This window comes from Erigeron canadensis, chromosome 9 (genome assembly GCF_010389155.1).
Source record: "Erigeron canadensis isolate Cc75 chromosome 9, C_canadensis_v1, whole genome shotgun sequence".
NCBI lineage: Eukaryota > Viridiplantae > Streptophyta > Magnoliopsida > Asterales > Asteraceae > Erigeron > Erigeron canadensis.
Genome location: NC_057769.1, coordinates 25,599,271 through 25,615,578, shown reverse-complemented (window position 1 = coordinate 25,615,578; position 16,308 = coordinate 25,599,271). Strand labels below are relative to the sequence as shown.

The following is a 16,308-nucleotide window of genomic DNA, read 5'->3' as shown; positions in this document are numbered from 1 at the left end:
TTGAGTTTCAATACACCAATTCTGTTTTGGGGAAGTTATAGTCAATGAAAAACTAGTTCTTTGGATTACATTGATCAACAAGAACTTAGCAAGGGAGATTCACTTAGGAAGGCATTACATGCCCAACATGCCTGAAGGGGGGTCTACTTCTTTGTCCAAAACACCATTGGCATGGGTAGACATGAGCACTGAACAATGTAATATAAGATTGACAAAAATTTTAACTGCTTATTAAATCTTTTAGGAGGGAGAGTTGCTTTACATTTGGTATTGGAACATGTTGAATGAGCGCTGAAAAAAAGAATTCTTCAAATCTCAAAAGGATAACCAAGAAGTTTTATGTCATTGCAACCATAACTTCAAATTTGAAAAACTAGGACCAAATGTCAACATATTCGTGCATTTGTCATTTAACAAAACCGACGGCAGCAGGAAAATCAGATATTAAAAAAAAAAACAAAATACAGGTATGAGACTGGAAATGCAACACATTTGGCAAATAGCACCTACAAAACTTTCTAATTTAGGCAGCATCCGGAATGACTTCTTCAGATACATCCAACAATTCTTCAACTTCGACTTCTTTAGCCTCGTATTCCTCTTCTACATCACTGGCTTCGCCATCTCTCAGCATTTCTCTCTCCATTTTCTCTTCCTCATGATATTTCTTCCATTCATTGACCCACCTCTCCCATTCGTCCTTCAACTGCTTCCTCTTTTCCCGATCCTGCTCACTCAACAATACTGAGATATCTTGATCCTGGACATCATACTTTTTACTGTACTTCTTCAGGTTCTTTGCAATTTCTTCCTCTTTCTCGGGGCTCAAAAAAGATGGTGGTCTTGGCCTCCACAAGAACTGCAATTATCAATCAGTAATCAGTGATTTTATACAATAAAACTAGATATCTATAGCAAGTATATCATTTTGCAACCATATTTGACACATAATTTAACACCGAACTAATGTTGACTTGCACTACCAGATTGTCTTTTAACCCTTTACCATAGACCCATTGATTATACCACCTTAAATTACTTCCTAATGTCTTGATCTGTAGTCTGTATCAGGTTCTTGGGTTGAATTTATATGTCATGAAGATCCATGTGTACAGTTAAAATTCTGTATTTTTCCACGGTATCTAGATATTTAAATCTGTAATCTCTAAATGAGTAAAAGATTGATGTTTATATACATGGTTTCCACTGTATCTATAATGGGAAGAAATTTTAAATGAGAGAACGCAACCGAAAAAACTACCAGCAATAAAAATACATATCTCCATCTAACTAGAGCTCAGGGACTCTGTTCTTAAGCCAAGAAAGCACTAATCATGAAGTTGTGACAGCTTATGAACTGATATGAACTTGCAAAAGTAACTAATTAATGTAAAATTTGCCAGAGTACCTGGAAGAAATGATCCTTTAGAATTCGGTAGAGTTGCTTGCCATTGAATGACCATATCTGGAATCCATTTTCCATTTCATGCACTGAGGTTACTGAAGTTGCAACATACCTATTCACAGAAACGGCAAAAGAAAATTAATCTACTAAGGCAGCAGACATATTTTCACACAAAACAAGACATTATTCTTAACTGTACTGGGGCTAAGCTCTATAATTCTAAAAGGTCTCTAATTCGGCGAATTTATTCATGCATGGCTGATTGGGGTAATGTTTTATCTTCACACAGTCCAGAACCATATATCGGTCAAGAAGCGATATTTGAGAACCATATAAGAAACTGATATACACTAACTAGTACATATATCTAATAACCTATCAAAAGTCAAGCTTAAAAGTGTCAATATGTGAAACATTAGTGTTAATACTTGCAAAAGTTAGTGTTTATTATGTTGTATTTGAGTTTGGACCCAAAAAAAGCTATACAACCGCTATAGCACCCATAGATAATGGTAAAATGGCGCCGATAATAAGGTGCCGCTATTTTGCCTGAGGCCCGCTAACCCCTATAACGCTGCTATGTATAACATAGTAGACAAAAGATGCCCAGTTTGTTTTATAAAGCATAAAACTTCTTTGACTTGGTTGTCTGAAAAATAGATTGTCATTCAAGATTTTCTAGTTCCATGATCATAATTTAAACTATCATTGGACAAACAGTGTTTCAAGATGGGCAGACGGGACCCATAAAAATTACCTGATTAGGAAAGGACCAGTTTTTACGACCCTACCCGCCCACTTTGCCACGTATAACATCTCTTCCCGAACCCCATGTTATAGAACAAGCCGACTGCTATTATAGGCGGGATCGAGTTCCATATTGCATGAAAAAATGTGGCTTAAAACATTCATTCAATATTTACCCACTAAAAAATATTTTAATAAGCAAAGATGTTATCAAACTTGTTTAATATACCTCCCGGTAGGATCCCATTCTATGTCTGTTGCCATGAAATGCTCAGCAGTCGCCATAGTTTCAAGCTCGTCCACATTATAGAATTCCAACTGTCCATTAAATCCCTTCAATCCAGCCAGAATAATAAAACGCCCACCAGGTGACCAATACAGAGCGTTTGCTTGCTTTTGCTTGAGAGTTGTGAGCTTCGCCACCTTTCCCCCCTTCACCGAATAAAAACTAACATCTGGACGCGGATTATCACCATGAATAACTGCGAACCTATGGCCCTTTGGCTCCCAAGCAAATGCGATTACCTTGTCATTCTTGTTATCAAGTTCAAAAACCTCGATAGGAATGTCACGCTCTTTGATTCTGAATAGCTCAAAGCCGGTATATGTGCTTTTTTTGGTTTTTGTGTATCTGTCAACTTTAACTGCAAGGTACTCTCCACTGCTTTGCCAATACATTTTGCAGTCACTGACAGAAAACAGATTTTTCTGTCTCAGCTCTTCTTTGCTAGGGATTTGGAAAAGACTCACCTATAAGTCATATAAGGAGACGCATTAATCCAAGAATACTAATGTTTGAAACTTCTAAAAAATTTTATAGTTCCTTTATATCACTGATTCAACACAAATGTTGCAAATGATGATTTGTTATACAGGTTAAATAATACATTTGAACTTACTCTTGCAGGTTGATTTCCGCCACCAAGTTCAGGAACAAAAATTGCAAAAATAGGATCAGTTGGAGACCAGCTGAAGTCCATGACATTCTCAACTTTAATGGACTTCTTGTCAATAAGACTGAAAGTCTCTGTCTCATAAACTGAAATAACATTTTTGCCCATTCGAGCAAAGTACTGGTCCCCTTTACCGCCACCCCATCTAGAATAGCCCAAGAATGCCCACATTCAAAAATAAATCCAAGATAAATAATAATAAAACACCAAGAATGTAATTCTAATTGTAACACATCACCTGAAAACAGGCCACGATACCCCAGTAAAACCACCAGTCCCTCCGATCGCAAACTCATCAGCACTTCCCCTAAAATCTCTCATTACTTTCCCAGTTCTTACATCAAATATGTTGAGCACTACCCTCTGAACATGAGCACATTACACAGTTAACTGGGAAAGATTGCCACGAATATATAAAACTGGACAAAATATCAGGTTTTCTTACATGAGTATCACGCGGGTTGCTTGGCTCATGGCTGCTATAGGTAACCAGATATTTTTCACCGGGAGAGAAATCAATTAATTTAACCTATGGTAAAGCAACAAAATTCGAACATTTTATGCCATAGACCCAGTAACATATCTGAAAAAATGAACAAAATAATACGAGTAACACATAACAATACACAACCTGTGGATGTGCATAGCGCATGAGACGATTAAATGTAGAAGCACCTCCCCATACAGCAGCACCCTGTCGATGAACTGTGGCCAAGTAGGTCCCCAATGGAGACCACTGCACAAAACTTTCTGTCCAAAACTGCAGAAAGAAAATGAAATGCAAAATAAGTAACATTTATTCACCTAAAGAAAACGAGAAATGGTAGAAAAAAAATTTTATTTACAGGGCGCTTGTAAACAGGATCAGCCTTCACTTGTCTCGCATCATTCCAAAGGACCTCTGTGTCAGATCCAGCACGAATGACAAACTGGTCTCTGCCTTTCTCGTCAGTGAGCCACTGTTGCAGATTCTCCTGCATTAATAACCCAAAACTTTTGTAAATAGCCTGATATGGATAATACATATATACTTCACATTTCACCCAAAAAAGTAAATAAGAATAACCCAAAACTTTTCAATAACATTGAATTGTGTCATATGCTTCAATAACTCCAAAAAGATGTATGCAAAGAGACACCTAATGATTTGTGAAGTCAGCGAACTTAAGTAGAAACATAGCAGCATTTAGATCCAGAATTATAGAGGTAAACTTATACTGAAAAGTATGCTACACAATTCAAATTTTCGATGTAGCAGCAATAGTACATTTTTCTTACCATGCGAACTCACTCCTAACTTTAACAATATCAGAGATACATAGCAACAATATATTTCAATACCATGCAAAAACTTCAAGCTTAAAACTTCGCATACAAGCTATTTTGCAATAAAAATACATGAATTACAACTGAAACTCCATGGACAGAACGTTTAAAAATGACGTTTCTTGAATGTTATATGCCTTTTATTCAAACCTTGAACATGTACTTTGCAATTTATAGTAATTATGCTCATATAACATTTACCTGGTTTTAAAACGTTTCTAATAGGAAGTATTCAAGTAAAAATATATCACAAAGAGCATTTAAAATCAGATAAGTAACAAAAACATGGAAAATAGGACATGATATTCAAGGCTCAAAGTTATAAGCTAACCCAAATACTTACCCCTGGTACATAAGGCTTAATTTCTGGAGGCGCCCACTCATCTGGTACGTTCATGAATTTATCGATTTCATCAAACATATTGACAGCAAAAATATGAGCTCTGTCTAGCTTGTATCCATTGGTCTTCTCCTTAGCAAGCTCAGCTTCCTACAGCAAGCCACAACCACGGAATATTGAAAATGTTGAAAATATTCACAGATTGGTTACAAACAAGCACAACAAATGCTAGCAACGTGAAACTTGACCAGGATACCTGGGGGGTGTTGTACTCGATGAAACAATAGCCCCGGGTTTTGCCAGTGTCTTCATCAACTGGCATCCAAAGACCATTTTCCTTTATTACACCAATCTGACTGTAAATTTTACGTACCACGCCTTCAAGCTTCTCAAATTTCTCTCTAGGCACGACCGGCAAGTTATCCACAATAATAATACTCCCGAACCCAGCATCGAATTCCAGTGAATCCTCCTCCTTAAGATCATCATCATCACTAAAATACAAACACACAAAACGCAGAGCTAAGTTTCATACGGCCAAATCACACTCTTCTCTTTTCCAGGTGAAAACAAGATTCACTCTTGGTCGTAATGGAATACATACTGCATTAACACATGTATATATATACACAAATATATACATATATATACACTAAAATACAACTCACAACAAAAACCCCAATTCAGAAAAAACACACACACACACACACACACACATATATATATATATATTATCTATTCTTTTTTGATACAAAATATATATATATATAAATATACCTTTTGATGCCAAAATCTTCACCGGGAGGCAGTTGAATGGAATCCCAATCAACTGAAGACAGATCGATGTTTAAACGAGCAGCTTCGGACCTAACGTCCACGTCAGCCATGATTCTGTATTTTATTTTATTTTCCTTTTTTTGGGAATTTTATTCAAGCAGAAAAAATTAGGGTTTTGTAAGGAGGAGAAAGAAGCTGCTGCAATTGTGTAGAGATCGAGTAGTCTCACGATAATTTTTGTCTCGATAAATAAGTTGTTTATTTTTATATGAGCCCTTTGTAATTATGGGCTCAAGCCTAGCATGAATTGGGCTTCAAATGTAGTTTGTTACTATAACAACCATGCCCACGGCCCAAATTTCCAGTTAGGTCTTTCACTAGGTAAGTAAATAGTGATATCCTGACTAGAATGTTCTACTGAGGCAAAATAACCTGTCCGAAACCGGTCGAATATTGTTTTTCTATATCCGACCGGTTAGAAACCGATTCTCAAGCTATTCGTTAGAGTCCGGTACAAACCGAGTATTCTTAAACTTGTTAGAATAACCGGGTCTTGTAACCGGTTTTGGTCCCGTAATTTATTATCCGCCGTTGATCATTATGGCTGTTTTAGATTTTTTTATTTTTTTTTAGCATTTTACCATCTTAAAACTTGTATAAATAGGTAGCTTTGGTTTGTTTTAGTCACAACACTCATTAACTATCAAAACACAAAGTTGTAGCTAAGAATTCCAATACAAAGTTGTAGCTACATACCAAAAAACATTGTGAGACGCTAAGAACCCGTTCTGGGAGGGTTAAGTGTCGATGTCAAGAGACATTGATGTCTTGAATAACTTGCACAATATGTGATTCAATAAAGTATCCGATACTGATTAGTGGAATTCCGACACTCATTGGTATATTCACCACATATATCGGTCTGCATTTTCACCACACAATGATTTTACCTCTTTTAGTTTATTCTTACTAGTATCAAAAAAATTCGTTCTGTCTCATCAAACATACAATACTAACTAGGCCACTGCATATATTTACCTTGAGTTTACCAAAGGTAGTATTTACTCCTCTAAACAACTTAATCTATTTAGTTACGAGTATTTCGATTCAAAAAGAGAAAAAAAAGTGTTCTTTGGATGATTGGGTTGACCAAACTGTTTTTACGTTGATTGGTTATCTTAATAATGATATTCCCTAAAGTTATAGTAACTTTATAAGTACAGTTAGAATCATCTCCACCATTGAATTAAAATCAAAGGTTAAGATTCAAAAATGATTTTTTAATCTTAACCATTTATTTTAATCCAATGGTCCACGTCCATCAACTTTACCTATAAAGTTGATATTAACTTTAGAGAATCTCAATCCCCATTCAATACATAGATTCATCTATAAATTATTGGTTGGGCAGTGGCCAACCCTTAACACGCATTGGCCCCTAACTTGATACATAAAAATTATACACACGTTCATAAGCCGTGAAAGGTTGATTGTTATTTGTAAATACATATGAATTATTTGACAGCGAATATTGTATGTATTCTTTGACAGCGAATGTAATTGGATTTGGTGGAGAGGAGGTGAATTGTCATGTCACCAAAAATGCCATGTCACATGCTGACGGGGTAAAATATTGCTATATTGAGTAATTTTTGAAAGGTCGTTTCTAATATCGACAAGTTTTAAAGGTCACTGCTAATTGCGTGAATTGGACCAAAGTTGCTTTCTATTTTGTGCAGTTTTCCCTATATTTTATATATAAGAATAAAGTCTTCCACTTCCTTTTGAATTACTAGACCATAAGCTCGCATTAATTTTTATCTAACTTCAAAACCTTTGGCAAACTTTTAAACAAGTTGATCAATAAACTAGTTCACAAGAACAAAGTATTCAAAGTAAAATTTAAGATAAAAGGTCTACCTTTTTATCATATATTTTTATTTTTATATTGTATCTATTATATATATATATATATATATGGTAGAGCTGAGAGAAAAAAGATTGAATTCTCTAGCTTTTGATTGGTTGATGGTTTTATTTTCTTGTGTTTTGATTGGTTGAGTTTATTTTTGAAAATGATTTAAAATTTATTTAAGAAGAATCTTTTCATAAATATAAAACAAATATATTAGTAATTATATTTGGAATTTAAAGAAGATGCTTAATACTAGATACAAACAAATTATTTTAAAAAAATACGAAGTATAATTGTTTTTATTTATTTTTAATTTGAACATAATAAAAGCCAAATTGATATCTGGGTTGGTAAATTGACTGCAGTCTATATAACTAGAACACAATTGTGAAACATAATGAGAAATAGTAGTTTATCAACATTATTACTATATATTTTTAAACATGTGATTTTTTAAAGTTCGTTTAAAAGAAGTGGGATTATGTACTCCACCATTATTGTTCATGCAAGAGTTATAAGTGTATAATTTTTCTCAAATTTATAATTAAATTTTTTTTAACAATAAGAGTTTTTTTTAGCCTACATAAAGATTCATAGAAAGTTTTATATATGATATACGTTTGTTAGTTAGAACCACCCCAATTGAGATGACAGATTATAAATCTTTAACCTTAATCAGACCCACTAAAGTTTCATATCATAAATTACAACCAAAACCCAACTTGTGTCAACCTGTAGGTTTGTGGGTTATTAAGTTAAATGGGTTGATATTGGATCAATTTTGTCAAATTAGTTGTTTTCTATACAAATTGGTTGACGGGTTGAAATGTCAAATGTGTGGTTTTTTGTTAAACGGATCAGTATTAATTATAAACAGATTAATATAAAAATATTTCAGGTTGGGAGGTAGACCTAGAGGTGTACAAAAAACCGGGTTGAAACCCGAACCTGAACCCAAAACTGGTCAACAACCGGGTCTGACCCAACCCGACGGTTACTAACCGGTTTGGGTTTTCGTTTTTATATCGGGTTGAGATCGGATCTGGCACGAGTTTTGGTAAAAAAAAATTGGTAAAACCTGGTCAATACCCAGTCAAAGTTTGACCAAAAACCGGTATCAAACCGGGTTGGGTTGGGTCAAATCCGGTTTTGGCCTCATTGACCAAAAAACCAGGTCGAATTGAGTAAAAAACCGTTTTTGTACACCTTTAGGTGGACCAGACAACCAAAGGAGCCAACCCAAATTAACCTCGAAAAAAAATCAAGTTGTTGGATTGGCAGGTTGAGATACTTGACCTAAAACTGTTTTTCTTCAAATTGAGTATCGGGTTAGATTGACTATTGACAACCTTAACATGATACACCCAAAATTACACGTGTGCAAAATTTTATCTGAACGTTATATTCAATCTATCATATTAAACTTCATATATCGATAAACATGCCAAAAAAAAAATATTAATATCATAAGACTCATAAAAATATCAATAAAACAATCTTTACAATTAAACTATATGTTTTTCTCTCTCTCTTTCACAATAAATTTTCTAATAATTTGACGAATATTTTTTGCAATGTATGATGCATATATCAATTTATCTTTTTACCCGATCGGTTCATATATCAATTTATCTTTTGACCCGGTCACCGACCGGGTATTAATCTAGTTTTAAAGGGTTATCATGGTAAAATTTAATACCGTGGTTTAATCGATTTTATACGGTTTCTTTGGTTGGGTTGATAATCTTTAACATCCGACCCGTTTATGCTCCACAAACATGAAACATGATGATGAATCAGTTAAGCAAATGTTCGAGAACAATAAAATACATAAATTGATTTATTATCATGGGGACAAATAATTAAGATCGTAGATCAGAAACTTGTTCATTTCAACATATTAAGTTATATGAGGAAAAAAGACTAATAATTTTTTATATATTTTACACAAAAAATCAATCCAAACAAATCAGACTAGCAAATCAAACATGTTGGCAGCCCTCTAGTTTTTCACTTCTCCCTTCAAACTTGATTTACTTGTACCAGTTTGCCACTAACAAGTAGACCACAAAATCAGCACTTGTCAAAACAGCTAATAAGTAATAAAAGTTGTCCAAATGACCCTTGTTCAGATTTCCAGGAATCCATCCAGGCGTATTGTCACCTTTAGAAATCTTCATCACAATTGTCACAAGTAGACTACTAACATAGTTCCCTAGCAAAATTGATGTCATACATAGCGCGCTTCCAAAGCTCTTTAGGCAGCATCTGGGATGATTTCTTCAGATACGTCCAACAATTCTTCGGCTTCCACTTCTTTAGCCTCGTATTCTTCTTCCACATCACTGGCTTCACCATCTCTCAACATTTGTCTCTCCATCTTCCCATCTCCACGATATATTATCCATTCGTTGACCCACCTCTCCCATTCGTCCTTCAACTGCTTCCTCTTTTCTCGATCCTGCTCACTCAACAATACCGAGATATCTTGATCCTGGACATCATACTTTTTACTGTACTTCTTCAGGTTCTTTGCGATTTCTTCCTCTTTCTCGGGGCTCAAGAAAGATGGTGGTCTTGGCCTCCACAAGAACTGCAATAATTAATCAGTGGTTGGTGATTTTATACAATAAAACTAAATATCTATAACAAGTATATGTTTTTGCAACCATATTTGACACATAATTTAACTTTTAACACCGAACTAATGTTGACTTGCACTACCAGATTGTCTTTTAACCCGTTACCATAGACCCACTATACCCAAATTAATTCCTAATGTCTTGATCTGTAGTCTGTATCAGGGTCTTGGGTTGAATTCATATGTCATGAAGATCCATGTGTAGAGTTAAAATTCTGTATTTTTCCATGGTATCTAAACATTTAAATCTGTAATCTGTAAATCAGTAAAAGATTGTTGCTTATATACATTGTTTCCACTGTATCTATGATGGGAACAAACTTTAAATGAGAAAACGCAACCGAAAAAACGACTTCAAGAAATAGAAATACATATCTCCATCTTACTGGAGCTCAGGAACTCTGTACATAAGCCAAGAAAGCACTAATCCTGAAGGTGTGACAGCTTATGAACTGATCTGAACTTGCAGAACTAACTAATTAATGTAAAATTTGCCAGAGTACCTGGAAGAAATGATCCTTTAGAATTCGGTAGAGTTGCTTGCCATTGAAAGACCATATCTGGAATCCATTTTCCATTTGATCCACTGAGGTGACTGATGTTGCAACAAACCTATTCACAGAAACGGCAAAAGAAAATTAATCTACTAAGGCAACAGACATGTTTTCACACGAAACCAGTCATTTATTCTAACTGTACTGGGGCTAAGCTCTATATTTCTAAAGGTCTATAATTCGACGAATTTGTTCATGCATGGCTGATTGGGGTACTGTTTTATCTTCACACAGTCCAGAACCATATATCGGTCATGAAGCGATACTTGAGATATCGGTGAGATAGCGGTAAGATACTGATATACACTAACTTATACATATATCTAATAACAAATCAAAAGTCAAGCATAAAAGTGTCAATATGTGAAACACTAGTGTTAATACTTGCAAAAATTAGTGTTTATTATGTTGTATTTGAGTTTGGGCCAAAAATAAGCTATACAACCGCAATTTGGGCCGCTATAACACCAACTGATATTGGTAAAATGGCACCGATAATAGAGGTACCGCTATTTTGCCTGAGGCCCGCTAACCCCTACAACGCTGCTATATTCAACGTAGTATAAAAAGGTCAAGCGATACAAAAGATGCCCAGTGTGTTTTATAAAGCATAAAACCTCTTTGACTTGGTTGTCTGAAAAATAGATTGTCATTCAAGATTTTCTAGTTCCATGATCATAAGTTAAACTAACATTGGATAAACAGTGTTTCAAGTTGGGCAGACGGGACCCATACCTAAAAGTAACCTGATTAAAAAAGGACCAGTTCTTACGACCCTACCCGCCCACTTTGCCACGTATAACATCTCTTCCCGAACCCCGTATTATAGAACAAACCGACTGCTATTATAGGCGGGAACGAGTTCCATATTGCATGAAAAAAATTGGCTTAAAACATGCATTCAATATTTACCCATTAAAAAGTATTTTAATAAGCAAAGATGTTATCAAACTTGTTTAAAATACCTCCCGGTAGGATCCCATTCTATGTCAGTTGCCATGAAATGCTCAGCAGTTGCCATAGTTTCAAGCTCGTCCACACTATAGAATTCCAACTGTCCATTAAATCCCTTCAATCCAGCCAGAATAACAAAACGGCCATCCGGAGACCAATAGAGAGCGTTTGCTTGCTTTTGCTTGAGAGTTGTGAGCTTTGCCACCTTCCCACCCTTCACAGAATAGAAACTAACATCTGGACGTGGATTATCACCATGAATAACTGCAAACCTATGTCCCTTTGGCTCCCAAGCAAATGAGATGACCTTGTCATTCTTGTTATCAAGTTCAAAAACCTCGATAGGAATGTCACGCTCTTTAATTCTGAAAAGCTCAAAGCCGGTATATGTGCTTTTCTTGGTTTTTGTGTAACGGTCAACTTTAACTGCAAGGTACTCTCCACTGCTTTGCCAATACATTTTGCAGTCACTGACAGAAAAAAGATTTTTCTGTCTCAGCTCTTCTTTGCTTGGGATTTGGAAAAGACTCACCTACAAGACATATAAGTAAAGCATTATTCTAAGAATACTAATGTTTGAAACTTCTAAAAAAGTTTATTAGTTCCTTTATATTACTGATTCAACACAAATGTTGCAAATGTGATTTGTTATACAGGTTAAATAATACATTTGAACTTACTCTAGCAGGTTGATTTCCGCCACCAAGTTCAGGAACAAAAATTGCAAAAATAGGATCAGTCGGAGACCAGCTGAAGTCCATAACATTCTCAACTTTAATGGACTTCTTGTCAATAAGACTGAAGGTCTCTGTCTCATAAACTGAAATAACATTTTTGCCCATTCGCGCAAAGTACTTGTCCTCCCTGCCGCCACCCCATCTACAAAAGTCCAATAGTGGCCACATTCAAAGACAAAGCCAAGATAAATAATAGTAAAATACCATGAATGAAATTCTAGTTGTAACAAATCACCTGAAAACAGGCCAAGATACCCCAGTGAAACCACCAGCTCCACCAACTGCATACTCATCAGCACTTCCCCTAAAATCTCTCATTACTTTTCCAGTTCTTACATCAAATATGTTGAGCACTACCCTCTGAACATGAGAACATTACACGGTTAACTGGGAAGAATTGCCACGAATATACAGAACTGACAAAACATTAGACTTTCTTACATGAGTATCTCGCGGGTTGCTTGGCTCATGGCTGCTATATGTAACCAGATATTTCTCACCGGGAGAAAAATCAATTAGTTTAACCTATCGTAAAGCAACAAAATTTTAACATTTAATGCCATAGACCCAGTAATGTATCAGAAAAAATAAACAAAATAATAACAAACAATACACAACCTGTGGATGTGCATAGCGCATCAGACGATTAAATGTAGCAGCACCTCCCCATACAGCAGCACCCTGCCTATGAACTGTGGCCAAGTAGGTCCCCAATGGAGACCACTGGACAAAACTCTCTGTCCAAAACTGCAGAAAGAAAATGAATTGCAATATAAGTAACATTTATTCACCTAAAAAAACTACAAATGTTAGGAAAAGAATTTATTTACAGGGCGCTTATAAACGGGGTCAGCCTTCACTTGTCTCGCATCATTCCAAAGGACCTCTATGTCAGATCCAGCACGAATAACAAACTGGTCTCTGCCTTTCTCATCAGTAAGCCACTGTTGCAGATTTTCCTGCATTTATAACCCAAAACTTTTGTAAATAACCTGATATTGATAATATATATACTTCACATATCACCCAAATATAAATAAACAAGAATAACCCAAAACTTTTCAATAACATTGACTTTATGTCATACGCTTCAATAATTCCAGAATGATGTGTGCAAAGATACACCAAATGATTTTGAAGTCAGTGAACTTAAGTAGAAACGTAGCAGCTTTTAAATCCAGAATTATAGAGGTATAACTATACTGAAAACTATGCTACACAATTCAAATTTTTTATGTAGCGGCAATCATACACTTCTCATACCATAAGAACTCACTCCTAACTTTAACATACTTTATCAGAAGATGAAAAGTAACCAGCTTAAAACTTCAACATACTCTACCAGAGATACATAGCAACAATATATTTCAAAACCATGCAAAAACTCCAAACTCAAAACTTCGCATACATGCTATTTTGCAATAAAAATACATGAATTACCACTGAAACTCCATGAACAGCATGCTTAAAAATGATTTTTCTTGAATGTTATTAAACGTATTATTCAAAATCTGAACATATAATTTGCAACTTAAAGTAATTACGGTCAAACAACATTTACCTAGTTCTAAAAAGTTGCTAAAAGGAAGTATTCGAGTACAGGTATTTCATAAAGAGCATTTAAAATCAGAAAAGCAACAAAAACTTGGAAAATAGGACATGATATTCAAGGCATAAAGTTATAAGCTAACCCAAATACTTACCCCTGGTACATAAGGCTTAATTTCTGGAGGGGCCCACTCATCTGGTACATTCATGAATTTATCGATTTCGTCAAACATATTGACAGCAAAGATGTGAGCTCTGCCTAGCTTGTATCCATTGGTCTTCTCCTTAGCAAGCTCAGCTTCCTACAGCAAAGCACAACCACAGAATGTTAAGAATATTGAAACTATTCACAGATTGGTTAGAAACAAGCACAACAAATCCTAGCAACGAGAAAGAAGACCAGGGTACCTGAGGGGTGTTGTACTCAATGAAACAATAGCCCCGGGTTTTGCCAGTGTCTTCTTCAACAGGCATCCAAAGACCATTTTCTTTTATTACACCAATCTGACTGTAGATATTACGTACCACACCGCCTTCAAACTTCTCAAATTTCTCTTTAGGCACGACTGGCAAGTTATCCACAATAATTATACTTCCAAATCCAGCATCGAATTCCAGTGAATCCTCCTCCTTAAGATCCTCATCGTCACTAAAATACAAACACACAAAACACATCTAAGTTTCTGATTAAAATACAACATAATCACACTCTTCTCTTTTTTAGGTAGAAACAAGATTCACACTTGGTCATATGAAATATCATGTATATATAAATATATACATACACATTCAACTACAACACCCCTAAGCAACTATATACTCCATTAACACATGTATATATATACTCCTTGGTTTTAAAAGGGATAGGCGCACAAAAGCAATAGGGCCCATTTCGGAAGCGCAAAAGCGGGGAGCTTTTCGTACGCAAGGCGCACACTTATGAAGAAATTTTATAAATTATTTATATAGTATTTATAACATATAAAATACCAAAACAACATCAGTAAGATACTCGTTTAAGTCCAGCTTTGATCAAATTTGGTATTTATAAAAAAATTTTCAAAAGATTATTGTTCTTGTTGAGGAAAAAGAAAGGAGAGATCAATCTTGTTGAGAAAGACGAGGTAAGAAAAAAAAAATAGTTATGTTTATTAAAAAAATCCTCTTGTGGACAAAAAGCTCACACTTTTTAGCGCCTAGGCTCACAAAAAAGGCCCAAAAGTACACCCTGCGCCTAAGGCTTTTGCCTAGCGCTTAAAACCAAGATTTACACAAATATGCTCACAACCAAATGCATACATACATATATACTGTATATACTAAAATACAACTCACAACAAAAACCCCAACTCAGAAAGTAAAAAAAAAATACACACACTCACGTACATACACATAAAGCATCAGCTACTGTTCTTTTTTCATATCCGTATAAACATCTTACGCGACACATATATATATATATATTATCTATTCTTTTTTGATACAAAATATAACTAGATATAAAAAAATATACCTTTTGATGCCAAAATCTTCACCGGGAGGCAGTTGAATGGAATCCCAATCAACTGAAGACAGATCGATGTTTAAACGAGCAGCTTCCATCGACATGACGTCAACCATGATTCTGTAGGTTTTTTTTCTTTTTTTGGGAATTTATTCAAGCAGAAAAAACTAGCGTTTTTGATGGGGAGGAGGAGAAGAAGCTGCTGCAGTGTAGAGATTACGAAAATTTCGATAGTTGTTTATTTTTATGTCGTGTATATATATATATATATATTACCCTTGAGAGTTTTGTACGGATTACGAAAATTAGGGTTTTGTACGGAGCAGTAAGCCTAGCATTATCGGTGGATTGTCCAATTATTACTATTACTATATATATATGAAAACTAAGTGTACGAAAAGACGTGTGCTACAAATATTTAACTCTTTTGTTTTTGTTTCAATATTAACCCCTTTCATTAAAACTCTTGCAATAATGGTCCCTGTCATAAAAATTATTTTTGCAACATTAACCCCTTTCGTTAAAACTCTTGCAATAATGGTCTATGTCATTAAAAAATATTACAAAAGCTCTAACAATCATTACTATTTGGGTGTTTGACGGGAGTTGAAAAAACTGATGTAAATCAGGTTCTTTTCTCTAATAGGGAGTTACATCCTTTGTCTAACGGTCGTTGACAATTGTTAAATGTTATTTGAGTGTTTAACGGGAGTAACAAAATGTTCTCCAAATCATGTCCATTTTCTCTAACGGGCGTAGGAGTATATAACATTTGTTTTAACTTAATATTGTTATCGGCCGCCTAATTTAATTATTTAAGAGTCGTATTTGGCTAGGACGTTCAACCAACCTCAAAGGTATATGCCGTTTATGAACAATGACATTTTATGTTATAGAGGTGAACATG

At 35.1% G+C, this 16,308-nt stretch overlaps 2 protein-coding genes across 2 annotated transcripts; both read right to left on the bottom strand.

The window, feature by feature from the left end:
* Positions 1–324: 324 nt before the first annotated feature.
* LOC122581098 (eukaryotic translation initiation factor 3 subunit B-like) lies at positions 325–5,768 on the bottom strand. The gene is made up of 11 exons (XM_043753246.1): positions 5,549–5,768; positions 5,028–5,265; positions 4,775–4,921; positions 3,951–4,079; positions 3,737–3,865; positions 3,551–3,634; positions 3,344–3,468; positions 3,052–3,250; positions 2,382–2,902; positions 1,409–1,517; positions 325–859 (listed from the first exon to the last, which is right to left on the bottom strand). Exons 1-11 carry the CDS (start codon positions 5,656–5,658, stop codon positions 524–526), a joined length of 2,127 nt encoding a protein of 708 aa, XP_043609181.1. The 5' UTR covers positions 5,659–5,768; the 3' UTR covers positions 325–523.
* A 3,510-nt stretch (positions 5,769–9,278) lies between these two features.
* Positions 9,279–15,517, bottom strand: LOC122582467 (eukaryotic translation initiation factor 3 subunit B-like). The gene is made up of 11 exons (XM_043754861.1): positions 15,411–15,517; positions 14,306–14,546; positions 14,053–14,199; positions 13,180–13,308; positions 12,968–13,096; positions 12,791–12,874; positions 12,585–12,709; positions 12,293–12,491; positions 11,624–12,144; positions 10,608–10,716; positions 9,279–10,056 (listed from the first exon to the last, which is right to left on the bottom strand). The coding sequence occupies exons 1-11, from the start codon at positions 15,515–15,517 to the stop codon at positions 9,721–9,723; spliced, it is 2,127 nt and encodes a 708-aa protein (XP_043610796.1). The 3' UTR covers positions 9,279–9,720.
* Between the last annotated feature and the right edge of the window lie 791 nt (positions 15,518–16,308).